Here is a 22,904-nt window from a genome sequence, read left to right as displayed (position 1 = left end):
CACTGAATGCATTTCAATTCATTTATTTGTTTAGGAAACACAGAGGTAAATTTACATTAGAATATAAATTTAAATAATATCTTGTCCATTCCCAAACTTACCTTATGTGGGCTTGGCCTGTTGCTGTGATATAGCTGATAGGATTGATGATGACTGGTGAGATGGGTTCCTCCGTCTCTAAGAATGCTTACAATTTGGGACTTGGTAGGCCTGGAAATGGTTAGGTTCACCCTCTCGCCACTGGCCTGCAGATTCACATGAGACATGAATGGAGGATTGGAGCATAAACCCTGGCTACCTCTGAGAGCAAAGAATAGTCAAAGTATAGGCAGTCTTCGCTTAACGACAGGTTGCTTTGTGACTGTTTGAAGTTACAACAAACCCACCAAAAGCCATTTAGGACCCAGTTCTGGAATTCCATTGGCTGTGCAGACACACACACACACACACAACACACATACACCAGTGGTGAAATCCAAATTGTTTTACTACTGGTTCTGTGGGCGTGGCTTGGTGGGCGTTGCGCAGCTTAGTGGGTGTGGCAGGGGAAGGGGGAGGGAATCCCCATTCCCTCCCCACTCCTGGAGGAATGTTGTGGCCCGTCAGTGGCCTGTGCAGATTATAGCTGATTCTGACAATGAAGAAGCTGGTGTGGTGCTGTGCCAGCAGCCTGTGAAGCTGGCACTCGAGTCGGACAATGAGGAGGCTGGAGAAGATGTGGTGCCAGAGACAGGGATTAAGCCAGGGCCTTCAGAATCTCCAGAAGCTCCTTTAAGTGAAGAGGATGAAGAGGAGGAACCTCTTCTCGATGCACGGGCGCGCAGAGCTGCCAAAAGGCAGGAGTGGCTCCTCAGGAGCAGATCTCTTCGAGAGTAAAGCTTAGGGCTAATTGGCCACTCCCTTAGTCTATTTAAGGAGGAACGCTGACTGAAGCAATTTGTAGGGAACAACTTTAGTTCACTCTCCTTCGTGTCTGGATTCTCTGCAAAATTGCTTCTGAGCTTTCTGCCAACCATAGTAAGATTGTGATTACTTTATCTTTGGTTTCTTGTAGGCTGTTAAGAAAGTTTATTAACAGCCTTTGTTTGAGAAAGACTGAGTTGTTTTAGTAAATTAAGTTTTGTACAGACTTTGTGTGTGCTGCGTTCTTTGGGATCCGTAGCTGGGGCAGAACAGGGAAGGATATTGCAAAACCTCCATTCCCACCCCACTCTGGGGCCAGCCAGAGGTGGTATTTGCCAGTTCTCTGAACTGCTCAAAATTTCCACTACCGGTTCTCCAGAACCTGCTGGATTTCACCCGACACACACACACACACACTGGTCACATGACTGCGTTTCAATGCTTGGCAACCAGCTCATCTTTACAGCCAGTTCAGCATTCCACAGTCATGTGAACCATGATTCACAATGTTTTTTTTTGCTGGCTTCTGGCGTTTTTATTTTGTTTCCAGCAAAAAAAAAAAAAAAAAAATCCCATAAAAATACATTGATTCGCTAAACGACCATAGCATTCACTTAACAACTGGTCCAGAAAAAATTGTAAAATTGTATCCAGTCATGTGGGGGCCTCAATTTACAACATCATGATTGACAACGGAAATTCTGGGCTCCACTATGGTCATAAATTGAGGACAACCTGATTTTCTATTCAGGAACCAGCCATGAAGACTATATTGTACATATGAAGGAAATTGACACTTTTCCTGAGGACCTAATACTGGTCAGACTCTGTTTTCTCCACATAATAAAACAATCCACATTCTGGCATGACAGAGGACTAGTTCCAGGGGTGAAATCCAGCAGGTTCTGACAGGTTCTGGAGAACTGGTAGCGGAAATTTTGAGCAGTTCGGAGAACTGGTAGCGGAAATTTTGAGTAGTTCAAAGAACTGGCAAATACCACCTCTGGCTAGCCCCAGAGTAGGGTGGGAATGGGGATTTTGCAATATCCTTCCCCTGGAGTGGGGTGGGAATGGGGATTTTGCAGTATCCTTTCCCTGGAGTGGGATGGGAATGGAGATTTTGCAGTATCCTTCCCCTGCTATGCCCACCAAGCCATGCCCACAGAACTGGTATTAAAAAAAATTGGATTTCACCACTGACTAGTTCAGTCAGTTTGCCAGCACCTGGTTTCACTATCATCAGCTCAGCTGTTGCTGATTGCTATCTCAAAAGTTGGATTAGAGAGAAAAGGAAAAAAATCAAGTAAAATTGGCTAGTCCACTGAATCTAAATCCCAATGGCTGTGCAGAAGAAGCCAAGGGTGTACCAGGATACTGTTTCATGACTAGTCTCAAGGGACCTACAGGAAACTTCCCAACTTTACTATGGAAACCAGCTTGTGGGGAAAAAAAGGGGAGAAAGGTTTGAAAAAAAAAAGCTATATAATTAATATAGCAATCAATTAATTATATAATATATAATTAATAGGATCGTGCAGTGCTTTGGTTTCAAAAGAAAAAAAAAGGCAGCTCTTTTCCTGGGCAGAATCCTGGGAAAACACAACTTTAAGGAGTTGCTGGCAGGTGCTACATACCATGTGCCTTCTGACACAGCTTTCCTCCTCTGAATCTGCAATGCTACACAATCCTATTTAAATTATTGTAAAGTAAAGGTAAAGGTTCCCCTTGCACATATGTGCTAGTCGTTCCCAACTCTAGGGGGCGGTGCTCATCTCCAGTTCAAAGCTGAAAAGCCAGAGCTGTCCGAAGACATCTCCATGGTCATGTGGCCAGCATGACTAAACACCAAAGGCGCACAGAAAACTGTTACCTTCCCACCAAAGGTGGTCCCCGTTTTTCTACTTGCATTTTTTACATGCTTTCGAATTGCTAGGTTGGCAGAAGCTGGAACAAGTAACGGGAACTCACCCAGTTATGCAGCACTAGGGATTCAAACCGCTGAATTGCTGACCTTTTGATCGACAAGCTCAGCGTCTTAGCCACTGAGCCACCACATCCCTACTAAATTATTGTAGGTCTCTCTAATAATCATCCAGTATACAGTGTTTATCAATTTATGTGTTTGTTAGTAAGGTTCCGTTTGAATGCAATTTGGGGCATCAACATCCTTGACTTTTAAATGGCTGGCCTTCCTTAATCTAACAACTGGCAGGTGTATTAAGGCAAGAAGCCCCATCATTCCCAGCCACCCCGGTCCAGCTTGGTAAAATCACAGTACGCAAAAGAGAAGTGAATCCCCAGCCACAGGACTTTACCTGGATAATATGAGCTGCCAGTTCAGGTGTGCCATGCTTCAGGTCATGCCCATTGATAGCCAAAACCTTGTCGTTGCTACAGAGTCGGCCATCCTGAGCAGCCAGCCCCCCTTCCAGCAGGTCAAGAATAAATACTCCTGGCTCATCTGTTCTGCGCACCAGCTTAATGCCAAGCTGTTCGCTTGAGTCTCGCTTGTGTAAGGTCAGATGGAAGCTATCCTCTCGCTGGGGAGGGCTATCACTATGATTGTGTGTTCGGCTTACGAATCGTCTCTCTCGGAGGACAGTGAGATGCAGCGATGTACAGGGCTGGGAAAGGATGGCCCTGGCATGGTTGTGAGACACGTTACTGATGTCAAAGTTATTCACCTGAAAGCAAAGAAGCAGAAAAGATACTGCTGTCAGGCCTGTGACAATTTGCCCCCGTTCAATGTTCCAGACGGGCATCTGTTTCCAGGAGATGCCGTTTATTTCTATACCCTTTTTGGCTCCCATTTCCCAATTTCTCTGTCTGTTCCTGCAATAATCATCATGACTACATTTAGGTCAAGGGTTTTTGCATTTCTGGAAGTTTTCCCACCATCTTTTCTGCATGAAAGATGCTCTTCTGGGTGCATAAGGTTAAGCATTCAGAGAATGAGTGAGCTATTAATATACAGAATTCGCACTTTTGTAAGATCAAAGCCAAATGTACTGAACGTTTTTCACAAAGATTCTTGGCAATTTCAAGAATAACCTTTGGGAGAACTTTTTTTTTTCCTTTTGCACCTAGGTAGATCTTTTGAAAACATCTATATATTTACCTATATTAGTCTGCTTTCACCATTACTGATAGCCAGGAATGCTAATGGTATACTGGTACACTCTGTGTAATGAATTTATTCTATTCTTATCAGCCTTCCTCAACTTGGTGCCTTCCAGAGGTACTGCACTACAATTCCCCAGTTACATCGGATTGGGGGGAGCTTGTGCCACCTGATGAGGAAGGAAAATAAAGAAGAACCCTGAAGGAAAAAGCCTGAAACAGCAGAAAGAAAAAAGCTGTAGTATCACTTAATAGGATGAAAAAGACCAATTCAAAATCTAAATTGCTAAATGTGTTGACACCTAATGATTAGAATAATCACTGAGACTCAAACAACTGTTTCCTTTTCACATTCTGTGTGAAATAGCTATTTGCCACATTTTTGAGTATTAGTAAAGGTGTAAAAAATATACTCTACTTCTTTCTCTTTTAATCTCTTTTTCTCTCTTTTAACTTGCAATATGCTTCAGTATTCCCAAGGCTTGTTAATTAAACTTTGTGACAAAGTCTCCATTTCTCACGTTTCCTGCCAGTAGAGAGCATATATTCTCAGAGAACTGAAATTTGGGAAAAATTCTGCAAAATCCTTCTCAATTGCATATTGATGAGCTTTTATTTAAACTTTAAAGGGAAATGAAGGAACAGAGTTTACCAAAGCAAAATAATGATAGTTCATTGATATTGTTAATATTTGTGCAACGTAACATAGAGAAAGGGAATTTAAGAGACACAATAAACATAGAAAGAAGGTCTATTCAGAAAGTCCAAGTGATTTTAGAAAGCAACTTTGGAATTCTTTCTTGCCTTATTTTGGCACTGTAGCTCTTGTCTTCAGGCTCTAATTAGCTACAATAGACTAAACCTATGCACAGTTTTTTTTTTTGTTGTTTTTTTTAAATTTGATTTATATGCCGCCCTTCTCCGGAGACTCAGGGTGGCTTACAATGCGTTAAGCAATAGCCTTCATACTTTTGTATATTTATATAAAGTCAGCTTATTGCCCCCACAAACTGGGTCCTCATTTAACCTACCTTAGAAAGGATGGAAGGCTGAGTCAACCTTGAGCCTGGTAAGATTCGAACCTGCAGAAATTGCAGGCAGCTGTGTTAATAACAGGGTGCATTAAACCACTGTACTACCAAGGCTATTGACTTCAGGGATGGTATTGGAATGATTTTATGCAGGCTAAGGTAAGCTCAGCAAGCAGAAAAGGGAATCCAGTATCTTTTTCAATGTTTTATTTGTATACTACTTCTCACACACAAGCGTTCTCATCAATTCAGAATAAATACCTTGGATACACACTTTAAATTGAATGATACTTTGGTAACATCCTAACTCTTTTCCTATTCTAAGCAGGCATCTTTAGACAACATTCAAAAGACCTAATTACCCTGTTTCCCCGAAAATAAGACATCCCCTGATAATAAGCCCAATCGGGCTTTTGAGCGCATGGGCTAAAATAAGCTCCCCCCCCCCCGAAATAAGTCCTTCCCGAAAATATTTAAATGCAGAGCTGGAAATCAGGTAAAACAGCAAGAAGAGCCTCATCTTGCTCTATGCGCCCCAAAAATAATAAGACCTCCCCAAAAATAAGGCCAAGAGCTTATTTCGGGGTTCAAAAAAATATAAGACAGGGTCTTATTTTTGGGGAAACATGGTAGGAAAACATAAACATCCTATTATTCATCCCTCAAACTATCAATTCTTTTTGAGTATTTGAATTTTTAAAAGGACTGCCAGTCATCTTTGAACAAATTTGTTGAAACCTTCGCTAGGCATAAGAATATAAGGAAAGTCTGGATGGATCAGGCTGTAATCATACCGAGATAAATACTCTGTGTCATGCAATAGCCAACTGACCAACTTCTCTTCTGTTGGTACCAACTATATATATTTGGGAAGCTCACGAGATTAGACTGGAGGGTGATGGCCCTTTCCATTGGTGCTTTCCAACAACCAGTATTTAGGGTGTACAGCCTATAGTTCAGCAGCCAGTGACTGTCTTATCTTCCATGATCCTGTCTAGTCCTCTTTTAAAAAATTCAGTGTGAGGATCATCCTCTAAATTCAAAGGAAGTAAGAGGACAAGAGAAGCAGTAGAGATGCAACCATCTCTGACACAACATCTCTAGAAAGAGTGCAAAGAAAAACAACAAAGATGATTAGGGGACTGGAGGCTAAAACATAATGGTTGCTGGAACTGGGTATGTCTAGTTTAATGAAAAAAAGGACTAGGGAAGACATGATAGCAGGGTTCCAATATCTCAGGCGCTGCCACAAAGAAGAGGGAGTCAAAGTATTCTCCAAAGCACCTGAGGGCAGAACAAGAAGCAATGAATAGAAACTAATCAAGGAGAAAGCAACCTAGAACTAAGAAGAAATTTCCTGACAGTTAGAACAATTAATCAGCGGAATGACTTGCCTCCAGAAGTTGTGAAAGCTCCAACATTGGAAGTATTTAAGAAGAGATTGGACAACCATTTGCCTGAAATGATATAGGGTTTCCTGTCTGAGCAGGGGGTTGGACTAGAAGACCTCCAAGGTCCCTTCCAACTCTGTTATGTTCTATTCTATTATCTCTCAGTTTGGTGGGAGAAAATGTTCTGTACAATGGTGACATTCAGGATGACAATCTCTGTGGCCTTCTTTGCAGCCTATAAAATTGTCTCTGCCTTATTGTGCTCAAGATAAATTCTCTGGGGAAGGAAAAAGAAGGAACAATACAGCAAGACTGGGCTTGAATTGATCCTTCCGATAGATTATCAACCTGAGGAACTGATATCATTGATTTCCTAAAACTCCAATAAGATTTTCCATCCTACATCAGCCATCCTTCCACATATATAATGCAAGACCTAGTTCTAATTTGAGAAGGCACGAACATCCACAAAAGCAGATCAAAACTCAAATCTTAATTTCATCCTAATCTCGTAGCATTTTTATGAAAAAAGGAAGACATGAAAATGGTTTGTAAACAGGGGGCTGGAAGCAGAGAGTTTTAGAAATCAACAACTGTAATTTCTATTGGTCTGCTAAAAACGACATTGCTATATTTTCCAATTTATCATACAGAGGTCTTATAGGCAATGGAAGTATTTCATATCACTCACAAAAGAAGGAATAAACATTCAGCTTGATTTCCCTTTTTTTTTTTTTTTTGGTTGAAAAATAAAAAATAGATATAAAAAAACATGAAACAGGAATATATAGTAGCTACTGAAAAATAAGCTACTTATTTTACTTTGCTTGAATTATGGCACGTTCTGGCCATTAGCTGCTACATTAACTTTTATCCCAAACAGAGAATTCCAAAAACGTGCCAGGAAATCATTAATCTTTCTTGCTTACTCATCATCTAATATATAGCTGCACAATCTAGACACTCCAGAGTTGAGAAGAATATATAATCGGATATGTACCTGCAGTATTTGATCTCCAGCAAGGAGCCTTCCATCTCTGGCAATGATCCCGTCACGATAAACCTCTTGAATAACAATGTTGATCAAAGGTGTTTCATTGCCACCCACTATGCTAATTCCCAATTCAATATAAGGATTGGACCGATGAATTTCAATGGTGGTGATCTCACCTTCCGGTAAACTTGATGGCTGATGGATTGCTGCCCAGTTGGGAAAGAAGTCAATATGTACATATAAATACATTTTTTTCAATGCAATATGTTGCTAGACAAAATAAAATAAATACAACAAAATAAAAAGACACCTGATATGTCAATAAGTAAAACAAATTAAAACCAAGCCTGCAGGACTTTTTGACCAAAGTCAAATTGATAGTAGGTGGCTAATGTGGGGACATTAGGGGATGCGGTGGTTCAGTGGCTAAGATGCTGAGCTTGTCAGTTGAAAGGTCAGCAGTTCAGCGGTTCGAATCCCTGAGTAACAGGGTGAGCTCCCGTTACTTGTCCCAGCTTCTGCCAACCGAGCAGTTCGAAAGCACGTAAAAAAATGCAAGTAGAAAAATAGGGACCACTTTTGGTGGGAAGGTAACAGCGTTCCATGTGCCTTTGGCATTTAGTCATGCCGGCCACATGACCATGGAGACATTGCCAGACAGCGCTGGCTCTTTGGCTTTGAAACGGAGATGAGCACTGCCCCCTAGAGTTGGGAATGACTAGCACATATGTGCAAAGGGAACCTTTATCTTTACCTTTTAATGTGGGGACACCTAAACAGAGATGGGAAGGCCTGGAAAAACCCCTGGAAAAATTGGGGAAAAAACAAGTTTAAACAAAGAAAGAAAAAGAAAGAAAGAAAGAAAGAAAGAAAGAAAGAAAGAAAGAAAGAAAGAAAGAAAGAAAGAAAGAAAGAAAGAAAGAAAGAAAGAAAGAAACAGAAAAACCCTGCCCCCCCCACCCCATTTTTCCAGTTTTTCTCCCCCAGGCCTTCCCATCTCTACACCTGAAATGTGACTTTTACTGCTAAAGCCCAAAGCAGTCCAGCAAGAGCTACGTGGTCAGCCTGTGATTTTCAGGCTGCCATACAGCAGCTTGTGCTGAAGATCATGCATCTCCAATTTTTATTCATTTATTTGTTTGTATATCCAATTTATATGGCTGCCCATCTCACATCTGGGAAGCATGCAACAAACATATAAAAACAACAAACATATAAAAAAAGAGAGAGTCACGATTACAACATTTTAAAAAGCCATTAGGCACAGAAAGATTAAATGTTAACAGCAATAATGGAGCGACTTCAAACAGTCCCCTGGGAATCCCAGGCTTGATGACGTAGCCAAATCTTGAGGGACGTTTAGAAATAAGGGATGGAATTAAACTCACTTCCCAGGGGAAGGGAGAATGTTTCATAAGGTTATGTGGGATAATTATGATGGAGTTTTAGAAAATTGTTTCACATAAAGATGTATGTGAAAGCCAAAGGAAAATTCATATTATTTGGCTTCAGACAAATTTAAATTTGAAATGGCCACCCACTTAAAGTGATACCAGAGCCTATATAAGAATCTATATACATATTCTTATAAGAATCTATAAACAACACAATAGATAAAACTGATGTTGTACATATACAGCACGTCACTGGCCTAAATGCTTTTCATTTTATAAAATATAGGTATAAACGCCAACATAGGCATAGAGCTCTCCAGATCCTGATTCTGAATAAATTGTTACCTCCCAGTTTTGCAGATCAAAAGTTAATGCTTGGCAGTTGTCACAATCATTCAACAGACTGTAACAAGAAAGCTGAAGCTAAATAGGACTTAAAAAAAATAAAAATCCACCTCCTGATTATTTTTAACACAAGCATTTATTCTGTGTAGCTCTAATTAATTCTCAAGGTTTTTGTAAACAAATGTTTAAATAATACTGTTTTAGTTGTTGTAATGTTCTATCTTGTTGTTTATATTGATTGTAAGTTGCCTAGAGTCACCTCTAGGTGAGATGGGCAGCATATAAATTACATACATATATGCATATATACATACATACACATACATACATAATGTAGGAAAAATGGGTTATTTGCTTGCAGGCCAGGATAAAATCTGATTTTGAGATTTCTCAATGTTTACCGTTTAAAGCAGGGGTCTCCAACCTTGGCAACTTTAAGACTTGTGGACTTCAATTCCCAGAGTTTTTCAAGTCTTAAAGTTGCCAAGGTTGGAGACCCCTGCTTTAAAGTGCACCGATCAAACCGAAGACTAAAAGAAGAACAAAACTCACTCTCCGTTCCTATGTTCTCCTCAAAAGCAGGGTTATCAACCCCAGACTCATCTGTCCACACTGAAACTGTCGCGGATGTCATGTTCTGCTCCACTGATGCTATCCCAGTGCCAGCAGGCTCTGCTTCAGGTGACTGGGAGTCCAGATGATCGATCATGGCGTTCTCATTTTCACTTTCAGAGGCTGACTGCAATTTGTTATTCATCCGTCTCTCCAAAGCAGCCCTTCGATTGGAAGCCCCAGCACACCTAGAGAAGAAATGCTTCTATATTATCATAAAAACAGGGGACAGATGCTTGGTGGAAAAAAATAACTATCTTTAGTTGCATCAAGTAATGTAACATAAGCATCCCCATATGGTGCCACTTGATCACTTCTGACTATTGATTATGCTGGGTGGAAATGATGGGAGCTATAATTAAAAGAAAAAAAAACCTGGATATAACAGGAAAGCTCGTTGCTGCAATATTGATCTCATATAGAGAAGTAGCCAATGTCATGAATGTCCTTTGGATTCAAATCTTCCAAATTTCTTCACATGTACATTTTGTTCAGACTCTGGAACTTCTGTTGAGTGCTTGGTGCTCTCTGAGCTTTGTTGTTTGTTTACAGAGATTTCATTGCCCAACTAGGTAGTATCATCAGTGTGGGTGAGTGTAGGGTTTGCTCTCTGTTACTGTTAAAAACAGAAAACAACTATCAAGGAGAAAGCCACACCCAAAACTGGCAGGACAAGCTACTATATATCTCACATTCAGTCACACAGATGATGCTCCTAGTTGGGTAACAAAATCTCTGTAAACAACAAAGCTCAGAGAGAACAAGGACTCCACAGTTCAACCCTGAGCTACAAATATCCTCTTCTTTGGTGATTCCTATATGAAATAATTGCTGGTCGTCCATCAATATTTATTATTAAAAATGATTAGTACTTTCAGCACTCTTTCTTATTGCCATGACTTGTTTTTTAAAAAAAGAAAGGAAAAAAGTCGGTTAAGAAAAATGATCTTGGTCTTAGGTTCAGAAAAGGAAGTAACCCACATAGGAATTCTGGTAGAGCTGAGGTGAGGTGAGGTGAGGTGAGGTAGGGTAGGTAGGGTAGGGTAGGGTAGGGTAGGGTAGGGAAGGGAAGGGAAGGGAAGGGAAGGGAAGGGAAGGGAAGGGAAGGGAAGGGAAGGGAAGGAAAGGAAAGGGAAGGAAAGGAAAGGGAAGGGAAGGGAAGGGAAGGGAAGGGAAGGAAAGGAAAGGAAAGGAAAGGAAAGGAAAGGAAAGGAAAGGAAAGGAAAGGAAAGGAAAGGAAAGGAAAGGAAAGGAAAGGAAAGGAAAGGATCATATCTAATGTTTTTGACTACTCTGGCCAGCTGTAGATTTTGTTTTGTTTTCATGTTCTGTAAGTCAAGGAACTAACACATTACAAAAGAAGAAATCTTCTGCCTCACTCCCAAGAAATGAAGTCTTGAAACAATAAAAACATATTTAGCTGACTTCATAGCTGCCCACAACCAGAGCAAAATGACATTTGTTTTGCATCAGATGTCAGAACAAAAGCCCATAAGGGTGGCATTTGTTCAATGACATCATTATGCACGTCACTATTTTAGCATAATTTCTACCCATCTCATTAGATTGGTCAGGAGAGGACATACTCCAGATTGTACGCATTAAGGAATCAAAGGGATCAAGAACCATGCCTTTCCTCTAGCTCAGTGTTTCTCAACCTTGGAAGCTTGAAGATGGGTGGGGGATTCTGGGAGTTGAAGTCCACCCATCTTTAAGCTTCCAAGGTTGAGAAACACTGCTCTAGCTGCACCTGCTCTCTGAAACACCACCCCACCCAAGGTTCAGCTGTCCCTGACTCGGCTTACCTTTCAGACCTGAGCGTTTTCCCAGGCACAGGGGTCAGGAGAACAATCAAGTTTATGCTATTAGTGAATGGTGTGCTTGGGAATCTTTGGAGCAGTATTTATTTAATATACATTATACTTAGATTGTGTGTTTTTTTTTTTAATTTGATTTATATGCCGCCCTTCTCCGGAGACTCAGGGTGGCTTACAGTGCGTTAAGCAATAGCCTTCATCCTTTTGTATATTTATACAAAGTCAGCTTATTGCCCCCACAACTGGGTCCTCAATTTACCTACCTTATAAAGGATGGAAGGCTGAGTCAACCTTGAGCCTGGCAAGATTCGAACCTGCAGTAATTGCAGGCAGCTGGTCTTAATAACAGGGTGCTTTAGACCACTGTACTGCCAAGGCTCTACAAATATAATTAAGGTTTAAATTCCTTTAGCTGCCCAAAGTTGAACTGATGAGATAGGTGGAGAACAACATGCACATGGATACAATAGGCTGCCTGGACACCCAAAGGTTTCACTTTATTAATATTATCACAGACCATTAAACTCTATCAGTGTTCAGTGGGGACCTCAAATGGGTAGTTGGGGATTGTTCCTTCAACGCTGAAATTGTATAATCAGTGTATCATTTATTAGAGTTCTGCATAACCAGTCCATTTATTTATGAAATTTATTTCTTGTATCCAGTGGTGGAATTCAAATTTTTTTACTACTGGTTCTGTGGATGTGGCTTGGTGGGTGTTGTGTGGGTTGATGGACATGGCAGGGGAAGGATACTGCAAAATCCCCATTCCCTCCCCACTCCTGGGGGAAGGATACTGCAAAATCTCCATTCCCACCCCACTCTGGGGTCAGCCAGAGGTGGTATTTGCCACTTCTCTGAACTACTCAAAATTTCCACTATCGATTCTCCAAAACCTGTCAGAACCTGCTTGTATCCAACAACACTGGGTGGCTTACAACATAAAAACACTGAAAAGCATTAAAAACCATCCAATTTTAAAAACATAGCAGATAAAAACATTAACAGATAAAATCACGGAGACAGGATGGCAAAGAAGGGAGTAATTAACTAATTCAAATCTAATCCGACCTCTCCTCTCCTCCCCAACACCTTTAGTGTGAAGCCCTCCCATTAGCTGCCAAGCCATCTGGCAGAGCCAGTTCTTAAGGCTCTTATGAAAAATCAGGAGAGAGGGAGCCAATCTCACTTTAGGGGGTTCACAGAACATTCCAGAGGTCAGGAGCTGTGACAGAAAAGGCTCTTCTCCTGGATCTCTCCAGCTGAAATTACTTGGCTGACAGGGTCTGCAATGTGCCCCCTCTACTAGCGTGAATGGAGTGGGTCAGTCCCGTCGGGGTGAGATGGTTCCTCAAGTAGATTGGACCCATGCCATGTAGGATTTTAAAGGTGATGCCAAAATCTTAAATTGCAGACCAGCAAGCAGTGCAGCTTGCAAAGCAGTGGTATAACATGGGCCAGTCTAGGAGCTCTATGAACTGCTGGTGCTGCTGCATTCTGTGCCATCTACAGCTTCCAAATGTTCTTCAAAGGTAGCCCCATGTAGAGTGCATTGCAATAGTCCAGATGTGAGATGATTAGGGCTTGAGTGACCTGAGAGGATCAGGAAATCCTGATCCAGGAAAGGCTGCAACTTGTAGTTGTGCAAAGGCTCTCCTAGCCGTGACTGCCAGCTGCTTTTTGAGCAGGGTGTCATGAGCCCAGGAGAAACCCCCCCCCCAGAAGTTGTGGACCAGGTCTGTCTGGGGTACTGCACCTCATCCAGAAGTAAAGATATTAAAGTCACAGCCCATACTCGACTAAGTTGCCAAGCAGAATGTCTACCTGTTTTATTTGTTATATTTATAACTCTGCCTTTCTTTGGAGCAATCAAACTTTCAAGCACAGCAAGTATTGGTTTGCGCAGAAATGGATAGATTGAGGTTAGAGTTAAAAAATAAAGGAGAGACAGAATATCATGATATATGGAATAGATTTTACCAATGGTTGGAACTGAGAGGTGGGAGTTGGAACAGGAAATAATCAGGATGTCAGCCCACGTCGTCAGGGCTGTCATTCCGGTGGGAACGGAGGCAGACAGAGTATGCAGCCCACGTTCCTATCCAGATATCTTGCCTTGCCGTTACTTGCCTCCTCCTGCAGTGGAATCCTCTTCCTTCAGCCGTTCAGCTGAGGGCGGATAGGACTGCACTTGCATGGATGAGGTGCCGGCTGCATTAGCCAGCATTAATGGAGGCTTACCAGACCTATCCCAATCGGAACGGCCCCAACGAACCAGGATTAATTGCACTGAATTACTGGCCGGAGGAAGGTAGCTGGAGCCCTCCAATCAGCACAGGGATTTGGGGTGGAATCTGGGGGAGGAGTAGCGGGGTGGGGCACGCTAGGTTTAAAACAGGAAGGGAAAGCACAATTTAGGATAGAGCTGATAATATTTCACTGTAATTGCCCTGGATGATTGTCGGAGCGTGCTGAATTTAGGAAGATAAAACTTTAGAACAACATTCACCCTGTTGTCTGCGATTTATTTTCTTATCCTGATTCGGAACCTGACACAGGATTTGTAGATCCAAAATGTGATGTAATATATGTAAATATAAATGAGTATATTGGGCAGAATAATTGTATTAATTATGTATGATGAATATATGATAGTTTTATATTTTAGTGTGTATGGCAGAGATAACGCCAGGATGGTCATACTGTGTCCAATATTTTAATATGAAATTAAAAAAAAAACACCTTTCAAGCACAGCATCTGTTCTGTTCCTCCATTTTTTTCCTGCCACAATTATGTACGAAGTTGAACCGGGAGGCAACGAAGAGCCAAAAGTTAGGAAAGAAGGTTTTTTTAAAGGAAGAAGACAATTAATACTGGACAGCAGTTTGATCAGGTTAATGCTACATTCTAGTAGTAGCTCCAAGCAGCTAGTAGCAATTATTCAATTTTTCCTGAACCTCTCAAATGCCTATTCTGTATTTCATGTTGTCTTTCATCATCCCTTGGACCTCATGGGAATTTTTTTTCATGACCTACAAACAGCTTGTAGAGCAGAGATCTCTCTTTGTGTGGGCATCCTCAGGAGCATAGCTTTGATACCACCTTCTATTTGTTACTTTGCAATCCGAAGTATGGTACTGTCACTGATTTTTACTCTAGAAAAATAAGATTCGACTTATTTTTGACAGGAAAGGGTCAAAAGAGAAAGAAAATTGAGATTAATTTAATTAACTGATGTGCTCCATTGGTTGTTTAATAGGAGAACAAATTCAAGTAATCTAGCTCAATTATTCTCCTTGTTGCCCACATTTTGGAGGGACAATTCTACATTAGAGAATATTTTCTAGTTGTGCAATTGTGTCTACATTTCAGACAATCAGAAGGGAGAGAGAAAGATTCTTCCTTATCACATAGCAATAGCACTTAGACTTATATACCGCTTTACAGTGCTTTTACAGCCCTCTCTAAGCGGTTTTACAGAATCAAGCATATTGCCCCCATCAATTTGGTCCTCATTTTACCCACCTTGGAAGGATGGAAGGCTGAGTCAACCTTGAGCCTGGTGAGATTTGAACTGCCAAATTGAAGACAGGCAGCCAGCAGTCATAGCCTGCAATACTGCACTTTAAGCACTGCGCCACCGTAGCTCTTATTTTTCACCCAAACATGATTTTTCACCCAAATATGATTTTTCACCCAAACAATGTTTCACATGATTTTTCACCCAAAGAGAATGCATACATAGGGGTAGAAAGTTGTAAAATATCAACAGTCCCAGAGATAAAAGTTTCTCCCTCCTTTCACCTTGCCTTATTAAGAAGCACAAGGCTGATCTATTGCTATCCATTTATCAACATCTTTTAAATCAGGGGTCTCAAACCTTGGCAACTTTAAGTCTGGCAGACTTCAAAAAAGCTTTGCTGGGTGGGGAATTCTGGGAGTTGAAGTCCGCCAGGCTTAAAGTTGCCAAGGTTGGAGACCCCTGTTTTAAATAACATTCAAAGAGGAGACAAGAATGGGAAGGAAACAAAATATATGAAGGCAGCAGGCAGGCAAGTAACATAGAGGATAATCATCATAATAAAGTTGATTAGGCCCATTGTCTCACTATTTACCTGTTCTTCAGGTGTGCTTCCAGATCACATCTCTGCATTACCTCTTCGCATACTGAAGAAAAAGGACACAGCACCAAGAGCTTGTCAAGCAGTTTGTGAACAAGGATGCTAGATTTTTTGCACAATTTAAAATGGAGCCTTTTGCGGTCTAAGGGACAGAAATCCTTCTCTTGCAAAAAGTTTCGTAGGCACTTATAGCAGAACGTGTGACCACAAGGCGTGTCTAATGGCTGTAGCAAGGGTTGAAGGCAAATATGGCAAACTAAATCATCGTCCACCTCGTTCTGATAATTGTACAAGTGGTTTTCTCTTGTCCAATGCTGCTGGCCACATTCAAAGCAGAGTGGATTCAGGTTCTGTTCCGCTGAGACCATCTCTTCACTCGAGGTGCCCATTCTATGGTCAATTGAGTCAGGTTTTTTTTTTCGGTAGAGATCTCGCTTGTAAAAGTCCTTTAATAAAGAGTCATTACTCTGAAATAAACACAAATGTACAATTACTGATGCAAAAAGTCAGCTGCTGAAGCTAAAAGGAACAAGAATACTGAAAACATAACACAGGAAGCAACTTCATACTTTTGCGATGCACACAACACAGGACTAAAAATTGGCCATATGCAGGAAAAAGGGGCGGGGAGGTGACAGGAAGAGGAAACACATGGATTTCCCTTTGAAGTTTTGTGGCATTTAATTCACTTGCTAACTGCTCATCCCCAACAAGTTTCTTCCTTAAAAGAGGCAGCCATGATTTTATCCTACACAAACGTGTATAAGTTCTAAATCATAGTTCAGTCTTACGGCATTTAGGTAGCACTCAAAAACACTGATGGTCAACTATAACTAGTAGGATATCCTAAGTACTAATCCTGATGTTCTTGGGTTAATTAGTTATCCAGTATCTTATTGTGTGTTCTCTGACTCATTGTGTGTGCATGGAATTCTTCCTGCCAATTGTTTGCAGCTATTTTTCCTTCTGGTGTGTGTATCCAGAATATTATAGAAAAGTATATTATATCTTTATTTTGCTTTCAGAATTACAATCAATTCTATTCTCAACAATTTACATGCTAGAAATTTTGTTTCATTCTCTTACTGTCAAGATTCGGGTTAATGTCAGGGTTCCAAGTAACACCCCCAATGAAATCAAACTCCGAGGCTTGAAATTCCTCAGAGCTAACTTTTATTAGAGATGTCATATTGGCACATCTGGGAAAACCCGAATCTGAGAGCTTCTGGGTTTTCCACACCCAAAAGAAAGTTCAAGAGCTTGCCCCATGTCCACCACACATCCAATCATATACAGTCCGAAGCAGAAGATATCCTCCTCTTCTTCTCAGCACAGCTGCACCTTGGCTTTGACTTTCTATAAAAAAAATTATTTTGGCTACATATCTTCTTCACTCTATACTATCCCCCCTCCCAACTTCCCACGGTAGGCTTGTGGCAGGCCTGAAGCCTGAAGGCACAAAGGTAGAAAGATGGCTTCTAGGTCTGACACTTACATTCATGTTTCTCATTCACACACTCCTTTACTTCTTCATTTGCTTGGACTGTTTTTTTACGCAGTCTACCCATTTCAGAAGCACATTGTAACCTAATTATCTTTACTCTTTTCAAAGTAACTTTGAAATATACCTCTATAGTATATCCAGTTTCCATTTATTATGTTCACTTCCATTTCATTTTGATATTTTTTCATATATGACTCATATTTTCTTTTCTTGCAATCATTCTACTTCCAATTTCTTTTATTGTTTATTTTTCCCCCAAGATATATTTCTGACATCACAAAAAAATTGTTCCAAATTCAGAACCTCTCACTATTCTTCACTCATATTGTCAAACTTTTTTTCATAAAGCAAGTTAATCCACCACACTTTGTTTACATTTATATTCATTCTTTTTCATGCCTATATATGATAAAATGGTGCTTAAAAGTGTATTTGAATTTCCATCCTTTCTTGGGCCACCAAATGGCTCAATCACTTTTTCAGAAGTCTTTTGTTTTACTCCCATCCATGTATTCACCTAGCCACAGAACAACCAATGGGCATCCTAGACCTTTCCCTTTAAATCTATTCCAAATTTATTTATCTGCCTCTTATCCACTTGATTCACAAAAACTAATACCTTGAAGAATGTGTAAACCCATTTAATAGTAAATCTAGATGGTAAACGTGGGATGTTTCACTGCCTAGTTATTTGGCAGGCTTTACCCTAAGCCTTTATTTCCTCCTTGTACAAACAGTTGACACCTAGCTATCTCCCAAGCCTTTCATAACTGAAATAAAGAGAAGAGGAAATGGAAAAGAAAATGGGAATGAACAGAGAAAGCTACAAATATGTAGGCTTCCTAACGAATACATAGGATGAAGTTTGAGACAGGAAGACTGGGAAACATAGAAATAATTATTGATATGCTTTGAAAGAGAAGGAGAAATATGGTGATATTTCCCCTTCCCCAAGTTATTTGGGCATTAGATTATCAACTTTCCCAAGCACTTAGTTTAGTATTCACAGAATTGCAGGGCTGGAAGTTGTCATTTAAGGTGACCATCAAGTTCAACCTCCTATACAATGCAGAAATCCAAATTAAAGCATCCCACACATATTGCTGTCTACCTTGCTGTTGGCTTTTGAAATCTCACCCATCAACAAAAACATAAGCTTTACTCTCCATCTCCAATTATAATTGTGACAACTTGGATTTACCCGCGGTGTTAAACTGTTATTAATATTTAAAATTGTTATTCCCAATGAAAATATGGCAATGATTTTGTTTACTTTCACTTTTAGATGATTCCAGAGGTTAATTATAACTTCACAAAAAGTCTGTTTTGTAATGGAGTCTGCAAATTGTGCAGTACTGAGATCAGTGCTTTTTATTTATTCATAAATGACATAGAGGTAGGAATGGAGCAGTAACATGGCTCCTCATGCATACTTAAAATAAAAGGAATGGCAACAAAATTCTACATAAGAAATTCTGTAATTCAAGGAATGGGCACAACAGAAGAAAATGCAATAGAATGTTAAAAAGTGCATATCACTTTACACAGAGTTTTTTTTTTTAAAAAAAGGTCATGGTTTGAAATGACTAAACAGAAATGGGATATTTGAAAAAACTAAATCCGTCATGATTTGTTTAGACCATTTATATTTTTATAATTTTTTTTCTTTTCACATCCGTCAAATATCTTTTTTGTTTTGTTTTGTAAACAAGTTTTATTAGAATTTTTCTTTCATCATACATATTTTATGAACAGAAGTGTTGATTGGGTCACATGCATCTTATACATATATTAAACTTTATAATCTATTCCAATCTTCCCATTTTTTCCATATACATCTCTTTTATATAATTCTTTATCATAAATTAATCATTTTTCACCATATCTTGTTATTTCAGCTTCTGCCATATTGTTCTTTTTTTTTCCAAGTCCATTTCACATGTTTCCAATTTCAGCCAGAATATTCTTTTTCCATACTTCTTTATCTTATCTTAATTTCTTCTTAGTACTTAATACATATACAGTATCACTATCCACCCTTAATTCCCAATCTCTTCCAATAACATCAATTAATTCTTATTTCTCCATTGCAGAATATATTTCTCAAAATCCCCATCCCACTTTTTAACATTTCAACTTTGTCTCTTAATTTCAATTGTCTTCAAAATTAAACCAAATTGCTATTTCACATTTCATCTGCTATTCTGTTTTACTATAATATACATCATCATATTCAAATCTTACATTAAAACCCTTTAACTTAGTTGATCATCCACAATTAATAATATTAATACAGTTCCCTTAAATCTACTAGCATGTACCTTATTTCCCTTCCTCCTTTCCACTAATCTTCCCTTCTTTAACCATTTTCTCTTGGTTGCTCCAAAATTCCATTTCTTGATAATTTTCTCCTTTTATTCTATTCTCTTAACTTCTTTTTCTTTTTATATTTATTATATATTTTCTTTTGAATCCTTTTTCTCACTTTTAGATATATTATTCGATATATTATTATTCAATATATTAGTATACTTCTCCCCAAGCTTTCTCCTAATCTCTTTCCACTCTTTTCCTCTTTACCCTTTGATTGATTCTTTTTGGGGGGATGTTCCCCCCATCCACACTTTTTTTGCCACCTTCTCCCCTATTTCCTGTTCTGTGTGTTCCAGCAAAATTTCTGACTTTTTATTACCCTTTAGTGATTCACGCATATTTTTAAACATCTCAATTAATTCCTCACACATCCTAGACTCCATATTGCCAATTTAAGAAATTGTTAACACTTTTGAATTATGTCACATTTAATTAAAATTTAAAATCCATATAGTCTCTTTTTGTTTTCAAATAATGTCCAATTCAAGTATTTATCCAGTTCACTCCAAGTTAAAGATTTGTTATCTTCCACAGCCGTTGAGAATCGAAACCAAGCAATGTAGAAAGACAAATGCTCCTTAAAAGTTCCCCCCGTTTCCAAATTATCTTTTAGTAGTCAAGGTCACAGCTGTACTTTCTCTTCTATCTGCCAACAAATATTGCAGTACTCTCTTTCCACCAGCAGATGTCTCTCTCAAATCCACAATACAATTCAATTCAAATCTTTATTGTCAGTGCATATGTACAATGAGATTGGTCGAGCTCCCTCAGGGCACCCCCCCCAACACAATACAACTCACAGTGAAGACAGAAAATCCCTAACCCAATAAATCATATTAACAAAACAATATTCTCAAACCAACTAAATGTCAAAGCTGTCAAAACTATTTTAAATCCACATAGAAAATACTTTTTCTTGGGTTCTTTTCTTTTATTATTTTTAAATTCTCCAAATCCAATTGTAGATACAAAAACTTTCTTGGGCTTTAGTATTTTAGCCTTCTCTTTGTTCTTCTCCCTCTGTAGAATTTCCCAAATGCCAATTAGCTGCTCATTTCAGCTCCGGGACACCTTTTACTGTTCTAATTCAAAATTTTCTTTTACCTTGAGTTGGCCAATCACTCACCCGGTACCAGCACTCTGTTCAAACACTGCTCCTGCACAAAAACTTAATCCGGTTGCCCCAGCTTCAGAGCGGTCATTTTACAATGGCTGCCAGTCCGAAGAGCTGCCTCCAACCTTTCAAGGAACTTGCCTGTTCCCCTTGGTCGTCTGAGACGCCTCTCCGGTCTGAAGACCGCCTGACAATGAGTTGTCCGGCTGGATATTCGCAGAGCTCATCGGAGCCCGCTATTTTTCCAGCCGGTTTGGCCGCAACGCTTCTGGTTTCCCCCATCAAATATCTTTTCATCGAGATGGAGTTGTGGTGACTGAATGGAGCTGAGCGTTTGCTGGCCGGATGCCCTTCCTGATGCCTATGCAGAGTTCGCAGCAGATATTTTCTCTTTGCACCCCGATAGAGAAACATCTGTCACTGTTTAGGATTGAACTCTCAATCTTCTAAGTGGAAGGTGAATGCTTTCACCTCTAAGCCATTGCACCGTTCTATGTATATTTTCATAAGATGCAGAAATTAACTGAACAAGCCATCTACTTAGCCAAACACTTCAATTGTCTTCAAGCAATATTACTATGGAATAAAAGGAGGTGCAAAAAAGGGTAGTGGTAGTGGTCCAATTATTGTCCAATAATTATTTTACAATTTAGAGTATAAGGATATTATCTATAGAATCTAAGAAACAATATGCCTTTGGCACATATCTTGGATGTTAATCTATTTGTACCTTTCTGTTTCATTCATCTTGGACAGACAACATGGCTGTTAGAAACTTTTTCCTAGATGTCTCAATAAGATTGAAAAGGCTTTCTGGGCACGAAAACCAGTATACTCTATGGTGTTTATTACTTTCCTCTGAGCCAACAGAACCCGGAATGGCCATTTCCTCTTCAACTACAGCAGCTTGTCTAAATGGGAAATCATATCATTAAATATTCTGAAAGAGTTGCAGGAAGCTGAAGGAATGTGGCTAACTGCATGTTTCCATAATTGGGGTTATTTTAAGGATATCTACAAACACCTGAACAATTGGTGGAAAAGACAGCACTGAGGGAGGGTCTAATGTGTTTTTTTTCCTTTACAGTTATATTTTAATCTTGTGAATGGATTGTTTATTTCCTCTCTGCTGGGAATGCTCCACTTTAGACTCTCATTATCACACTATGAGGAAAAATACAGACATTTTTTCCAGAACAAAATCTATGTATCACTAAACAATATGCTGCAATTTTATTGCCTAAATACTATGCTTCTTTTAAAAGTCTGTGTTTGCATCATATGCTCAGAAAAATAAAGAATAGAGTATCATCTGCACTTCGATTTATCTTTGACAACTGAAAACTACATCCCAAATTTCAAAGTCCAAAAGTTTTTATGAAGTTCTTATCTGCCCATTAATCCAAGAACTATGAATTTAATTAATTTACATAAAACAAACCATTAAAAAATCCTTTGAAAGTCATGTTATCTTATTGTGACCTATAGCAGAAATAACCACCAGGTTTTTGTCCACTATAAAAGGACTTCTTCAGCCATAAGTGGAATTGATTCCTTCAGTATTGAGTGAAATTTGTGTGATCAGCGGTCTGTCCATCTCTAATTTGGGCCAACTTTATGAACAAGGTAACTTTTCTTTTTCTCCATTCAACTGTGTTCGATTGTTGGAGACTGCCTGGACAAGTTCCTGCAGTCTTCTTGGCAAGGTTTTTCAGAAGTGGTTTGCCATTGTCTCCTTTCTAGGGCTGAAAGAAACTGACTAACTAACCCACCCAAGCTCATCCAGCCTAAGCTGGGACCAGAAGCCACAGCCTCTTGGTTTCTAACCTGATGACTTAAACAAGGTAAATAAGTAATCTTAAACTGTGTAAGATTTATGCAACCTTATAAGTGGTGGCGCAGTAGTTAGAATGCAGTATTGCAGGCTAACTCTACCCACAGCCAGGAGTTTGATCCTGACCGGCTCAAGGTTGACTCAGCCTTAAATCCTTCCAAAGTCGGTAAAATAAGAAACAAGATTGTTGGGGGCAATATGCTGACAGCACTTTGGCAGTTTGAATCTCACTGGTTAAAAGTTGACTCAGCCTTCCATCCTTCTGAGGTGGGCAAAATGAGGACCCAGATTGTTGGGGGCAATATGCCGATTCTGTAAACCGTTTAGAGATGGCTGTAAAGCACTGTAAA

The 22,904-nt window shown here is 39.6% G+C and overlaps 1 protein-coding gene across 1 annotated transcript in view; it reads right to left on the bottom strand.

Moving 5' to 3' along the window:
• The window catches only part of LNX2 (ligand of numb-protein X 2), an 81,715-nt gene that overhangs the window by 5,746 nt on the left and 53,065 nt on the right, over positions 1-22,904 (bottom strand). Inside the window, exons 2-6 of the mRNA XM_070943882.1 lie at positions 15,724-16,196; positions 9,731-9,978; positions 7,446-7,645; positions 3,219-3,587; positions 102-245 (exon numbers count right to left, since the gene is read on the bottom strand). Coding sequence (XP_070799983.1) covers positions 102-245; positions 3,219-3,587; positions 7,446-7,645; positions 9,731-9,978; positions 15,724-16,118 — 1,356 coding nt within the window. The 5' untranslated portion in view covers positions 16,119-16,196. The remainder of the gene's footprint in view (positions 1-101; positions 246-3,218; positions 3,588-7,445; positions 7,646-9,730; positions 9,979-15,723; positions 16,197-22,904) is intronic.

The sequence above is a fragment of the Pituophis catenifer genome, unplaced genomic scaffold (assembly GCF_029215685.1).
Source record: "Pituophis catenifer annectens isolate HBS135680 unplaced genomic scaffold, rPitCat1.0.hap2 SCAF_4, whole genome shotgun sequence".
In the NCBI taxonomy this organism is placed as follows: Eukaryota; Metazoa; Chordata; class Lepidosauria; order Squamata; family Colubridae; genus Pituophis; species Pituophis catenifer.
This window is presented reverse-complemented; position numbering and strand designations above follow the sequence as displayed.